At 37.5% G+C, this 14,596-nt stretch overlaps 1 protein-coding gene across 17 annotated transcripts in view; it reads right to left on the bottom strand.

Moving 5' to 3' along the window:
• The window catches only part of NEB (nebulin), a 216,973-nt gene that overhangs the window by 172,812 nt on the left and 29,565 nt on the right, over window positions 1-14,596 (bottom strand). For all 17 annotated transcript variants that reach the window (XM_055398670.2, XM_055398685.2, XM_055398684.2 and 14 more), the window contains exons 21-29: window positions 13,322-13,423; window positions 13,116-13,223; window positions 12,922-13,026; window positions 11,814-11,912; window positions 8,800-8,904; window positions 8,117-8,224; window positions 7,918-8,031; window positions 4,254-4,451; window positions 1,800-1,907 (exon numbers count right to left, since the gene is read on the bottom strand). In XM_055398670.2, coding sequence (XP_055254645.2) covers window positions 1,800-1,907; window positions 4,254-4,451; window positions 7,918-8,031; window positions 8,117-8,224; window positions 8,800-8,904; window positions 11,814-11,912; window positions 12,922-13,026; window positions 13,116-13,223; window positions 13,322-13,423 — 1,047 coding nt within the window. The remainder of the gene's footprint in view (window positions 1-1,799; window positions 1,908-4,253; window positions 4,452-7,917; window positions 8,032-8,116; window positions 8,225-8,799; window positions 8,905-11,813; window positions 11,913-12,921; window positions 13,027-13,115; window positions 13,224-13,321; window positions 13,424-14,596) is intronic.

Genomic DNA, 14,596 nt, shown 5'->3' on the forward strand with positions numbered 1-14,596 from the left:
CCCCGTGGACTGTAGCCTACCAGGCTTCTCCGTCCATGGGATTCTCCAGGCAAGAATACTGGAGTGGGTTACCATTTCCTTCTCCAGGGGATCTTCCCGACCCAGGGATCGAACCCGGGTCTCCCACATTGGAGGCAGACGCTTTAACCTCTGAGCCACCAGGGAAGCCCTAGAAGCTCTCAGAGGTGCCATTTTCCCTGTTGCTCCATCAGCAACTTAAGTTTTCCAGTTGAGGAACTAGAGCAACAGCTCTGGATTATGAACAAAGAAGGGAGGACTTTCACTTTGCAAGCCCTAATGTGGTTAATCCATGTTATCACCAAAGTGCTGAGGAGACACAGGAGAGGGGATGGTGGGAAGGTATCTCAGCTGGGAGCTATCCACCTCTAGCTGCCTCATTCCTGTATTCTTTTCCTAGTTCTCCCCCTTCATGCACATTATCATCCCTCTCTTGTGTATATAGAAGCATCCCCTCTTCCAACTTCAGACTTCTGAAAACCACCAACCCAGAAGAGCTCTTTCTGAATGATCTCTCGAGTAGATAAAGGAGTTTCTACCCAAAACAAACAGCAGGACAAAGCAACAAGAACAAAAACTTGGGTGTGGAAGACAACCCTCACTTAGCACCTCTGATCCTGCTTTGTGTGGCCTAACTTCCTGGATGACGGATTCACCTTACAGCAGTGGTAATGTTCAGCCGTTGTCAGACAAGGGACTGCTTTAAGAACCCCAGGATCACCACTGTTCCCTTTTAGACTGAATAAGAATATATACACTACTTCAAAGTCATTAAGAATATAGCACAGGGAACAATAATACTTCAAAGAAAAGTATTTCCATAATTGTCATTATATGCATAATTTACAATCACCATATTTTTTGGGGGAAAAATCCATATGCCCAGTTGGACAACCAAAATGTGATATAGCCATACAAAGGAATACTACTAATAAAAAACATATTTCGGACACATGAAGAAATATGGATGAACCTCAAAAACATTATGCTAAGTGAAAGAATCCTAATTCAAAAGATATTTCTGGAAAATACAAAATTATAGAGATGGAAAGAAGATCTGTAATTGTCTGGGGTTGAAAATGGGTGTGGGAATTTGGGGGGAAAACAATTAGCATCTTAAAATTCAATTGTGGGTCTGACATCACTGAATATATTCCAGCCGCCAACTCCCTCCTAACTATTTTGAAGGCAAAGTATGTGAGTAGCCTCCATAATTTCAAATATTGTTTTTCCTGCTGCTAAAACCATTCCTAACTATAGGGGGAATCTCATGAAACCCAAGGCCAAAATTGAAGCAACCTTGAACTAATCTCTTGATACATCCAATGAATTTCCAGTCCAGCCTACCTTGACCATGATGATTTCACTCCTGTTTTATGTATTTTAAAGTATATTACTCATTTACTAGGTTGCTTCTGAAAAGTAAAGATGCGTTTACCATTCAAAAAAAAATTTGGTTGTAGGGATGGCTATGCAACTATATGGATTTAATAAAACGTGTCAAGGTGTACACTTAAAACATGTGAATTCTGTGGTATGCAAACTATACCTTGATAAAGTTGTTGAAGATATTTCTGCCATTAATGGTTAACATAAATGACTTTGGTGATGTGAAGGGGTACAATTATCTACTGAGATAATGCATACACGTGATAATTTGGTTTCTTCCTCTAGCAACAATACCAGAAAATGAAGTGGTAAAGGAGGCCCTTTCCCATGGTTTGGGGGTTTAACACGACACATTCACGACTCTGTGACACACAGAGAGGTCATGGCTGTACCTCATTCAGAATGTCTGACGCTCGCTTTGCCTTTTCCATTTCTAAGGACCCAAAAGGCACCCAGCCACAACCCTTCATCCAGCTGTTGTAGTCAGCTTTGTATTCGACCTAGAACACCAAGAGAAAGGTTACACTTCTTTATTCAGAGCCATCCTTATTTGTAAAATCATTAACATTTTTCCCCAAAAAATGCTTGTAAGATTTCTGACCAGGTTCCTTACTCCATGCATTGAAGTTATTTTAAACATTTCCTTGGGGAGAGATTTTAAGTCTTTAGGTTTTCACTGTTCTTTCTAGTTGGCATATATTCTCCTTCATCCTTATTTCCCAAGTATGCGGAATTATAATTCCAATCTGGAAAATGCTAAATTCAAAACTGTATTTCAAAGAACAAATGAAATTGCTATATTTTGATCATCAGATCTGTTTGCTCAGTAGAACACTAATACTGTGTTTCTATGTCACTGAAGGCCATATTGAAGATGGATAATTTTGCTCATTTGCTGATAAGACTTAATAGTAATTATTTGTACTAAGTGTTTACACACATTGCCTTCATGTGTAATGGTCAGCTTAAGAGTGTTTCTCCATTAGCTAATAGTGCATTTTAAAATAGTTGTATTCAATAATTTGCTTATGGAGAGCAGCTATCATTTGGAATTGAACCTATCTGGGGGACAGTTACTTGATGCTATTAAAATAATAACCTACTCTTAACCAACTCTTCTTGTCTGGCTATGCTGCTGCTGCTGCTGCTAAGTCACTTCAGTCATGTCTGACTCTGTGCGACCCCATAGATGGAAGCCCACCAGGCTCCCCCTTCCCTGGGATTCTCCAGGCAAGAACACTGGAGTGGGTTGCCATTTCCTTCTCCAATGTGTGAAAGTGAAAAGTGAAAGTGAAGTCGCTCAGTCATGTCTGACCCTTAGCGACCCCACGGACTGCAGCCTACCAAGCTCCTCCATCCATGGGATTTTCTAGGCAAGAGTACTGGAGTGCCATAGATGATACCTAAAACATATACTCTAGATACAAAATTTAGATCAGTGGGGGCCTTTTAAATGGAATGAAAAATCAAGAAACCATTGGGTCCTGCCTTAGAGAAAACTGTGATCTAGTTGGGAGGAAAAAGCATAACAAAATGAACCAAAAGGATAATAATGCATAAAATAGAATTTTTAGTCATGATAATGTAAAATTGTACAGCTGCTATAGAAAACGGTATAGCAGTTTCTCAAAAAATTAAAAACAGAACTATTTTATCATCCAGAAATTCTACTGTGTATATACTCAAAAGGATTGAAAGCAGGGTCTTAAAGATATTCACGCACTCATGTTCATTGTAGCATTTATTCGCAATAGCCAAAAGGTGGAAACCACCCAAATGTTCACTGACAGACGAATGGATAAACCAAATCACATATATACATGCAAAATGGAACATTATTCAGCCTCAAAAAGGAAGGAAATTCTGACACAAACACTATGAATGAACCTTGAGGACATCATGCTAAGTGAAATAAGCCAATCAGAAAAAGGCAAGCACTGCATAATTCCATTGATATGAGATCTTTAGAGTATTCCAGCTCTCAAAGTAGAAGGGTGGTTGATAGGGGTTGAGAGGAAGAGGAAATGGGGAATTATTTAATGCACATAAGATTTAATTCTTGTAAGATGAAAAAGTTCTGAGATTGATTTTACAACAATGTAATTAACTGCTACTGAACTGTACACTTAAAAATGGTAAATATGGCCAACACTATGTTATGCATATTTTACCACTAAAAAAAACAGAATTGTTAGGACAAGGTGTTCAATTGTATAGATCAGACAAATCAATTTCTCTAAAGAAGTTTTGATCTGCAGGAAAAAACCCAGCTATTATAAAAAGTAATATGAGAAATCATACATTTTATTTTCAGACAAGATAGCAACCTATACAAAAAATTACTGACTGATGAATGTGATAATTACGCTAATGGATACTGCTGCTGCTGCTGCTAAGTCACTTCAGTCGTGTCCGACTCTGTGTGACCCCATAGACGGAAGCCCACCAGGCTCCCCCGTCCCTGGGATTCTCCAGGCAAGAACACTAGCAAATGTTTATTGAGAATTCACCAGGGCCTGGCACCATGCTAAGAGTATTTTGAATGCATTTAAATAATCAAAACAATTCTTTTGTATTATTCCAATTTTATAAGGAAGACTCTAAACTCAGCAAGGTTGATCAGTTTCCCAAAAGCAATGTGATGGGGTGCCTGCCAGCCCCAGGCCTTTCTAACCCTGAAGACTGTGCTCTCATAGAATCCCCAGGATCATTTTCTCATCACATATTTGCTACATACAGAAGACAGTGCAGACACTGATGAGAATTGCCAAAAACATCACTAGGCTTAGAAACTCTTCTCAGTTTCTACCTTAAATAGCAGGAATAGAGAAAGTCTGGTTACTCACATCGCTCTGCAGTGCATAAGCCTTCTTGGCAAGGTCCACATTAACGCTGTCAGGCGGGTAGCTGTAATTGTGTAAGAGGTGCTTATAGTCCACATCACTGGCAATTGCCTGAGATTTCTTAGCATGAGTAAGTGGGAGCATGTCAAGAGGTGCCGTGTAGATAGTTTTTGACTTTTCATAGTCTTTACGATATTCACGCTGTGAACAAGAAATTACCAATTATTAATACAACCCTTCAGTGGATTTGCAGAAAAGCAGAGATCTCTGTTAAGCAATAAATACAAGTTAGAGATATAGACCCAACCATCTAGTTAGTGATTTTTTTCTTAAAATTTGATGTTTCACTTATTGAGCACCTCCCCCTCCAAATCATACATGGACAGATCTTCTCAAATCTTTTTTTTAAAGAGGAACTATCAGACATTATGAATGGGCCACAGTTTCTGCTTCAGCCAGCTATTATTTTATTTTAAAATAGGGTTTTTCAAGGACCACTAATAAGCATTATTTCTACCAAGGTAATAACCATTGAAGAGTTTTCCACTAAAGAAGTATTTTTTAAATTGTCAAAAATAATATAATAATCACTTCATACTTCTGATTGTATAAAATGACTACATCATAAATAGGGCTGTACACTTGACTTCTTGACTTTTTTAAAGTCATCTTTAAATGAATACTTGTTTTTCAACCTGACTGTTCTAGTTTGGACAATAAATAAGCTCCGCTGAGAACCCCAAAGGTTTTTGTTCCTAAGTTTAATTTTGGTTACAATTTAAAAGAAGCTTCAGATTTCAGCAGCCACAAGACCTCAAAGGAGAAAAATTTATGAAACTGAGCCATGAAAGTAACCGTGGTCTTTATGTACAGTGTTCTCATAAACCAGATGTCCTGACTGGGTCTCAGAAGAAACTTTCATTGGCTAGTTTTCTGGAATGGTTGGAGAGGGTGCTAATTAGGTCAAAGCCCAGCTTCATCATGTTTGCACCAACTACCTTAACAGAAAAATTCTGGCCCAGTACCCTTAGGAAAATTCTAAACCCATTATGTCTCCCTATAATCACATAAGCGCTAAGATAGTGATCCAAGCTAGCAAGTATGGATGTGCATTATAAAGTTCCTGTAGGAATTCCTTCTGCAAATAATCTTATCTTTCAGCTTTACTAGGGAATGTAATCTTCCTTTTACTCTTTCATGGGTAGTCAGTTTCATAGAATAAATATATCTCTTAATTGTAAAATCTAGGCCCTGGTTTATGATGATAAAATATGGCAACTTTCTGATGGCATGCAAGAACACTGGAAAAAAATACAGTTTGTCTTTATCAGAAATAAACAGATAGAGCAATGTTGTTATAGCAGTTGGTGTGTGGAAGTGCTTTTGACTGAACTGTTTCTGTCATGCAGCTTATATGATCTTAGATCGCTGACCAGGGATCAAACTCATGCCCCAGCAGGGAAAGCACAGAGTCCTAACCACTAGATCACCAGGGAATTCCCTCAACTATGTTGTTCTAACTCTCTTGTTCAAATTCAAACCAGCTCACATATGTCTGTAGATATAAAAAGTTGTCAAAGATCCAAATGGCTATATTTTTAAATTGAAGTATAGCTGATTTACAATATTAGTTTCAGGTGGACAGCATAGTAAGTCAGCAGTTTCACAGATTACACTCCATTAAAAGTTACAAGATCATGGTTATAACTGTGATAATTCTGTGCTCTAAAATATATCCTAATTGTGCATGTATTTTATACATAAGCAGTTTGTATCTCTTAATCCCCTACCCCTATCTTGCCACTCTCTCCCTCTTCCCATGGGTAACTACAAGTTTGTTTTCTATATCCATCTCTGTTTTGTTATGTACATTCATTTTCTAGATTCCACACTCAAGTGATATCATACAATATTTGCCTTTCTTTGACTTGTTTTACAAGCATAATATTCTCTAGGTACAACCACACTGCTGCAAACAGCAGAATTTCATTCTTAGTTATGGTTGAGTGATACTCAATAGTATACATAACCACATCTTGTTTATCCATTCATTTGTTGGACACTTAGGTTGCTTCCATATTTAGCTATTGTTAAAAAGGCTGCTGAAAATATTGGGATGAATGTATCTTTTTGAACTACAGTCTTCCTCTTTTCTAGGTATATGCCCAGGAGTGGGACTGCTGGATCATATGGTAGCTCCACTTTTAGTTTTTTAAGGAACCTCCATACTGTTTTCCATAATGGCTGCACCAATTTACATTCCCACCAACAGTGTAGCAGAGTTCTCTTTTCTCTGTATCCTTGCCAATATGTTATTTTTAGGCTTTTTGATGATAGGCATTCTAATAGGTGTGAGGTGATATCTCATTGTTGTTTTGATTTGTATTTCTCTAATAATTAGCTATGTTGAACACTTTTTTAATTTTAAATTTATTTTTAATTGAAGGATAATTGCTTTACAGAATTGTGATGGTTTCTGCCAAAAATCAACTATGTTGAACATCTTTTCATGTGCCTGTTAGCCACCTATATGACTTCTTTGGAAAAATGTCTATTCAAATTTTCTGCCCATTTTTGGGGGGATTGTTTCCTTGATACTGAACTGTATGAGCTATTTATATATTTTGGCTGTTAACCCCTTGTAAGTTATATCATTTGCAAATATTTTCTAGTTCATAGGTTGTCTCTTCATTTTGCTATGCAAAAGCTTTTAAGTTTAATTATGTCCCATTTGTTTTTATTTCTTTTGCCTTATGAGACAGATCCCAAAAAATATTACTACAGTTTATGTCAAAAGAGTGTCCTACCTAGGTTCTCTTCTAGGAGTTTCATGATTTCAGGTCTTTAATGCATCTTGAGTTTATTTTTGTATATGGTGGGAATGCTCTAAATCTCATCCTTTCACATGGTTAAAATGAAAGCAAAAGATATAAACACCTTTCTCTTTCATCATGAAAAACTAATATTTCAAGCTATGTTGAACATTCTTACCACTCTTAAGGGATTCTCTAAGCATTTTAAAATATAGTGTGTATTATAATTTGTGATAGTGTATGTTTGCCTCTCTATGCTAAGAATTTTAACTGGAAGATGATAGATGGCCTAAAGGCAATATTTAGGGAATCCATGAATTCTCTGAAAGGTAAAGGTGTGAAAAAACCTCCATTTTTCTAAAGAGATGGTCCAAATCTTTTATCAGATTCTCAAATGTAACTATAATTAATGGTATATTTTTCTTAGATCTAGGCCAATACTAATTACTAAAGTCAATAAAGAGCAAAGTTCGCTATACTAAGATTTTTATCTCTGACTCATGGTTTTTCTTTCAAAATGAGGCCACTTTTTAAAACTTAAAAATTTTAAAAGTTGCTTTTCAATTAGAAAATATGAAAATACCTTAATGTTTTCCAAATGATGCTAAAAATTATACTCAATATTCTACTAAATATGAGCACATAGGTCTTTCAAAGTGAAATGGTAATCAAGTACAAATAATTTCTCTCCTCAAACATGAGAGGTACACAAACCTGGGGAATCATTCTACTTTTAAAGTTCTGCTCAGCAGTTTGTTGTTATGAACCTGATGCAATCCTTCTACATAAATTTCCTTGGCCATATTAACTGGGACACAATACTAAAAATAAGACAGATTGAGAAAAGCACTCACATCACTCTGGTTTTTGGCCGTCTTCAAAGAGTGCAGCATCTTGGGGTCATCATTAATACTGAGAGCTCCAATCATCTTCCCTTTGCTTTTCTCATAGTCTTTCTTGTACATTACCTGCAAGGACATCACACAAGTGAAATCCCATTCATCAGGAAGCATCGCTGAGGCCCCCCTGCCCAGGTGCCCAGGCCATACTCACATCACTAGCGATCTTGGTGTTGGCTTTGGCTGCCAGCAGGGGAATGGCGTCCACCTTAATGTCAAACTTCTTAGCTTTGGTCTTCTCCCAGTCATGCTTATAAATATTCTGGACAGAAAAATTTCAGCACAGGAATTTTAAGAACAATATCTAGTACAGATTAACTCAGTAAAAAGTTAAAAACAGATTGAAACTTTGTATATAAAGACTTATTTTACCTATTTAATGCTATATTTACCAAATGATAGTATAGCTTATTATCTATCATCTGGCTTCTTTCCTCCACCACAAAATAAGTATAATATACTCTTTCCAGTGTTCTGTAAACTTTCTAAAGATTCTGCTATCCTGATACACAAAGGATAATATAACATGATAACCAGTTGGAGAAGGGGCAATGTGACATTTCCGTATGAGAGTATGAGACATCTTGTGAAACTCTAGGGATTGATGGGGAGAAAGGGGGCAGGGTGATTGAAAGAATGTTTCTGATAGTAACAGAGACTATGGAAAATGAAATCTAATGGCTACCAGAGAATCGTAAGGGCATTTAAGTCCAGAAGCTCCACTCGGCACTCTGGCAAGCATCTCCACAGTTGTTTATTTGCATAACTCCTAATCAGTCTTTTTAAGCATTCATAATATTTCCGCTTTACCCATACACCAGCATGAATGGTACTCACATCACTCAGGTTATAGGCGTTGACTCTGTGTTGTATAAACTGTGGAGCATCTGCTGGTACGTGGCACTTGAACTTCTCACCTTCATGCTTTGCCTTGTAATTCAGCTGAAAAGCAATTGAGAATAGCCAAACAGATCAGGGTAGGAACTTCCTTGAGTTTATAAAGGAGAATGTATATAGCTAAGGCATTACTATCCTTTTTAGAAAAATGACTCAAAGAAATAGTCTATCCAGTCAAAATTCAGCATAGGATTCAGACTCTCACTTCCTCTTTCATGGATGCGGGTATAAAACAACTCTGGGTTATCATTTTGTAAATGCCATCACAATGTATATATGGGAATCTCATTGTCCTCTGGGGTGTGCCTTGAGAACATGAACACTCAAAATCTATGTAATCGGAGCACTGACAAAAATAATAATTATAAATAGAATTCTAGAACAGCTTAAAAGATACATAAATTCTTATCAAAAGTACAAGATATGGGACTTTATTTGAAATTTTTAAAAGGTGACATTAGGTAGAAAGAGGAGAGTGTAAAGAAGGAATGAGGTTGTTGAATTTTGAAGTTAAAGGCAAACGCACTGAGAAGAACCATGCATTTCAGATCCTTCAAGACAGAACCCCTGACCTCACCAGGACAACGAGAAGAGAGGGTGGTTCCTGGGAACCATGCACAAGACTACATTCCTCTGCCGCTTACCAAGCTCAGTTGCAGCACTGATGTCATTAGTATTTGAAAGGAGTGAAAGTTGCTCAGTTGTGTCCGACTCTTTGAGACCCCATGGACTATACAGTTTATGGAATTCTCCTGGCCAGAATACTGGAGTGGGTAGCCGGTCCCTTCTCCAGGGGATCTTCCCAACCCAGAGACTGAACCCAGGTCTCCCACTTTGCAGGCAGATTCTTTACCAACTGAGCCACCAGGGAAGCCAAGAATACTCGTGTGGGTAGCCTATCCCTTCTCCAGGGTATCTTCCCAGCCCAGGAATAGAACTGGGGTCTCCTGCACTGTAGGCAGATCCTTTACCAGCTGAACTACCAGGGAAGCCCAATGTTAGCTAGTTGTCCTTTATTGGGGCACAAAATATGCTGGGAAAAGTTGCACATGAACCAATATGTCTTTTGGATTACACTGACACCATTACTTTCTTTTTAAAATTTTGTTGGTGTGTAATTGCCTTACAGTGTTATGGAGAAAACCATAATTCCAAAAGATACATGCATCCCAAAGTTCATGGAAGTACTATTTACAACAGCCAGGACATGAAAGCAACCTAAAGGTCCATCAACAGAGGAATGGATAAAGAAAATGTGGTACATATATATAATGGAATATTACTCAGCCATAAAAAGGAACAAACTTGAGCCATTTTCAGAGATGTGGTAGGACCTAGAGTTTGTCATATAGAGTAAAGCAAGTCAGAAAAACAAATTAATCATATATTAATATGATTAATATATGTATTAATAATATCAATGTATTACTAATATAAATATATTAAGTATATTAATAGTATGTTGATATATATTAATGATATTAATCTGATTCAGTTCAGTTGCTCAGTCATGTCTGACTCTTTGCGACCCCATGAATCACAGCACACCAGGCCTCCCGTCCATCACCAACTCCCAGAGTTCACTCAGACTCATGTCCATCGAGTCAGCGATGCCATCCAGCCATCTCATTCTCTGTCGTCCCCTTCTCCTCCTGCCCTCAATCCCTCCCAGCATCAGAGTCTTTTCCAGTGAGTCAACTCTTCGCATGAGGTGGCCAAAGTATTGGAGTTTCAGCTTTAGCATCAGTCCTTCCAATGAACACCCAGGACTGATCTCCTTTAGAATGGACTGGTTGGATATCCTTGCAATCCAAGGGACTCTCAAGAGTCTTCTCCAGCACCACAGTTCAAAAGCATCAATTCTTCGGCGATCAGCAATCATATATTGATATGATTAATATATATTAATCGTATATTAATGCATGCATATAGAATGTAGAAATACGGTAGACATTCCTTTCTTTACTAACTGCACATGAGATAATTCATGTTACTAAAAGCCATGTTTAAGTAGGGCAAATGGAATATTACATCTTCCTGTCTTGAGGAACACATGCTACTCTTCAGGATTTAGCTGGCTACTCAGGGCTTCCCTGGTGGCTCAGTTGGTAAAGAATCTGCCTACAATGCAGGAGACCTGGGTTTGATCCCTGGGTTGGGAAGATCCCCTGGAGAAGGGAATGACTACCTACTCTAGTATTCCTGCCTGGAGAATTCCATGGACAGAGGAGGCTGGTGGGCTGCAGTCCATGGGGTTGCCAAAGAGTCGGACATGACTGAGCAATGAACAGATACCTAGCCACTCAAAGTGGGGACTAGGGAGTTTATATAAGTCCCTCCAGGCCTACCAAATCAGAATCTCCATTTATCACCCACATACACATCAATATTTGAGAAGCACTGCTGCATGGCTGGATCATTCTACTTTAGACCTCCCTTGACTTCCTAATCCAAAGTGCACCCCTGTCACTTTCTCACACATCATCTGATTTGAATTTTATATTATCAACATCCTATGTTAGTTTTTGTATTATTGTCTGGCATCTTCCTTGTTTCTGTGCTGTTTTTCTTTCTGTAAAGCCTTTGTTGGCAAACTCAGGAATGGGAAAAATTTGCCTTGTTACCTACTCAAGTAGCTGTTTTTGTTGTCATTTAAGTTGCCTTGAAATTTTAGTATGCATTATTTTTGGAATGTGAGAGATCCTAATGAGCAAATTCCCACTAAAAATCGAGGAGCTGTTGCAGAATTATTAGTCATTCTTACTGTTGTTTGACACCATTCTTCCAGGGGCTACAATTCAGTCTGGCAGCTTCATTTACATTTTATTGAATATCTTGAAAAGTGACATTACTGGAATAACAGATGAGCCCATGAAGGTGAAATATGTAGATGCTGACGTCCAATAAGCAAAGCACTCTGGGTCACCCACACTTGCATTAATCAGGGCACTTACATCGCTAAGCTGCTTTGTGTTGAGCTGGGCTTGCAACAGTACAGGAGTATCAGTGACAGCTGTGAATTTGGTCTTATCTGGATGAACTTTGTAGGTATGCTACAAAAGAAGAGGTCTGTTAATGAAATCTCATAATGTTTCTTTAGATTCTTGTTCATATACACAATAACATGTACACAGTTTCCAGCCAAAAACAGAGTGCATTTTGTTCTTGAAAACTTGGTTGATGTGTTCTCACTTTCTTTCTCTTTCTCTGTCTCCGTCTCTCTTGAAGTTGCCTCCAAATCGGTTTCCCTGCCACAATTCGGCAACCAGATTAGCCTCCCCCTGCCGAAGTCTTATAATGGCTTACCACTGGACTCGGGTTCAATGTAAAGTGTACGTTGGCCTACCAGCCCTCCCCTACAGAATCTACCTCCCTCCTTCATCTTCTACCATTTTACCTCTTACTCTGTCCCTTCCCTGGTATATGTCAGTTACCTCATCCTTTCAAGTCCTTACATGCTGAGTATGTCTCTTCTCAGGCTGTTCTTCCCTGGATCTTGGCACGGCTATACAGTCTTTGCCTTAGACTTTCCTTGACCACCCAACCTATGGTATCCATCCAGTCTCCATCACCCACATCATTCTATTTTAACCCTATAGCATCACTTTAGTTTTCTGATCTTTCTAGTTTCTATGTTCTTTGTTTATCGTCTGTCTCTCCTTCTCAGATGCACACTGAACAAGCAGCAGCCCAACTTGTCCCCTATTCTTTCTCAGCACCAAGAACAGTGTCTGGCACATGCAAGTCCATCATGTAAAATATACACCTATCTCTTACAAATCACCATGTTCACTCTTTCCGCAAAAGTCATGTGTGAGTGTGTGTGCATGTATGTGTGTAGATATATGTATATACAGACTAGTGGAAATAAAGGTTTCTAAAACCTGAAATCATTTTTTAATAAATAATTTTCTTCATAGTAATTTTTATATTCCCCAATTCTATCCGAAAAATAAAATTTAACATCTGCTAACCATTAGATGCTAGCATTTAAACTGCTAAATTGACCACTAGATGGCACAAGAATGCCAAACACAATCTCAAAATGGGCAGCTGACTTACATCTTTACACTGGTCTAGCTTCTTGATTGCTTCGTATTCTTGTGTTATTGTCTGAGGGAAATAGCATTTCCCTTTATCTTCTTCATATTCTGCTTTGTAATTTTTCTGTAATGAGAAAGAGCAAAAATAGATCATGATTTCTATTGTCCCCAACAATGTTACTGAGAAACACGAACAACTGTCTTCAAACTTACGTCACTGTTTTGAGCTGAAACTTTCATGCAGTGTACTTGATATGGGTCCTCAAAACTGCCTATATAATGTCCCAAAACATTCTGTACATATGAATCTTTATATTTAGCCTGAAAAAGAAAACATATGTTTCAAACTCAAATAGACAGTTATTTATCAGACAGGAGGAGAGCCCTCAAACCCGAGAGGTAACCGTGGCCTTTCGAACCTCACTGAAGTTCTTCAGCAGGGTATCAAGTTGATATTTAGGAGTCTCACAGTAATTCATGCTCTTTGCCTTTGTCTTCTCATAGTTTTCCTTGTATAATCTCTGTCAAAAGAAAAAGAAAATTAAACAAAGAAAATAAAAGAATATATCTCATGGAATAGAAGCTATTCATGTCACTGCTATACTTGACTGGAATGGAAATTTTTGTATTTCTTCAGCATTTATTTTCTACAAAGAAGAAAAGCAGAATGAATATGGTAGGGGCTCTTGTCTTATATGATCTAGTCTGCAGTAACCATAAATATGTTCACAGTACTTATCCTAATATTTCTCAGCCAGAATAAATCACAGCTCACCAGTGCTGCTGTCTAAGCAACTTTTAATCTTAAAATATTTTTTCCCACTTGAATGTGTTTGAAGGAAAATGATATTTTTAAGAGCTGGTATGAAATATTGTAAAAAGTATAGAGTTTCGATACTTAGGCACAGTTGTAGAAAAGTATTCCATTCAGCACTTGATGAAAACACATCTTACAATACCTCTGAAAACTGGCTTTTATCACTAAAACCTAAATTTTACTTTATAACAGTGATATACAAAATATGACTTTTCTGTGTTATTGAGTGCATCCTGTAGTTCTTCACATTCTCTTTTAATTCTTCCATAAATAAATCCAAAAAATTTCCTCAATAAAGACAGTAATATTTATAAGCAATATAGAATAGGTAATATTTCTTCTTTGCTATGAATTAGAAAAGTAATTTTTGTAAAAAAGTTTTATTTTAAATAAAATATTTTAAGTCATTAATATGAGATCAGTATTTTATAAAATTCTTAAAATACTTAAGCTTCACTGAGTTTTCCCTACTTTGTCTGTAGCCTGGTTTTCTCATTTCTTGCCTTTTATTTTTCTGTATATATTTTTGTCAAGTACCTGGAGTTAGGTCATGGCCTGGAATGAATAGGTGTTTAGACATACTGAGATACTGAGCTTATTTCCAGAAAAAACAATAAAAAAAATGGTACTGTTAGTGTAATTTACCTCCTAATAAAACAGAAGGCATTAAGGGATTAAGGGAAGCTTTACAATACTCTCTGGTGTCTCAAAGTACAAAGACATCATAAGAATAAGGAAGTTAATCATTCTTTACCACTGGGTTTTAATGTTTGATTTGTCATCCTGAATCTGAGACTTCATTTAGGCTAACATCTCATCCAAGCTTATATTAAACAGTAAGTACAGCCACATCTAAAGACAGGTTCACAAAAGCACT

Source organism: Moschus berezovskii, chromosome 2 (genome assembly GCF_049115385.1).
Source record: "Moschus berezovskii isolate FMDL1 chromosome 2, NW_MosBer_1.0, whole genome shotgun sequence".
Lineage (NCBI taxonomy): Eukaryota > Metazoa > Chordata > Mammalia > Artiodactyla > Moschidae > Moschus > Moschus berezovskii.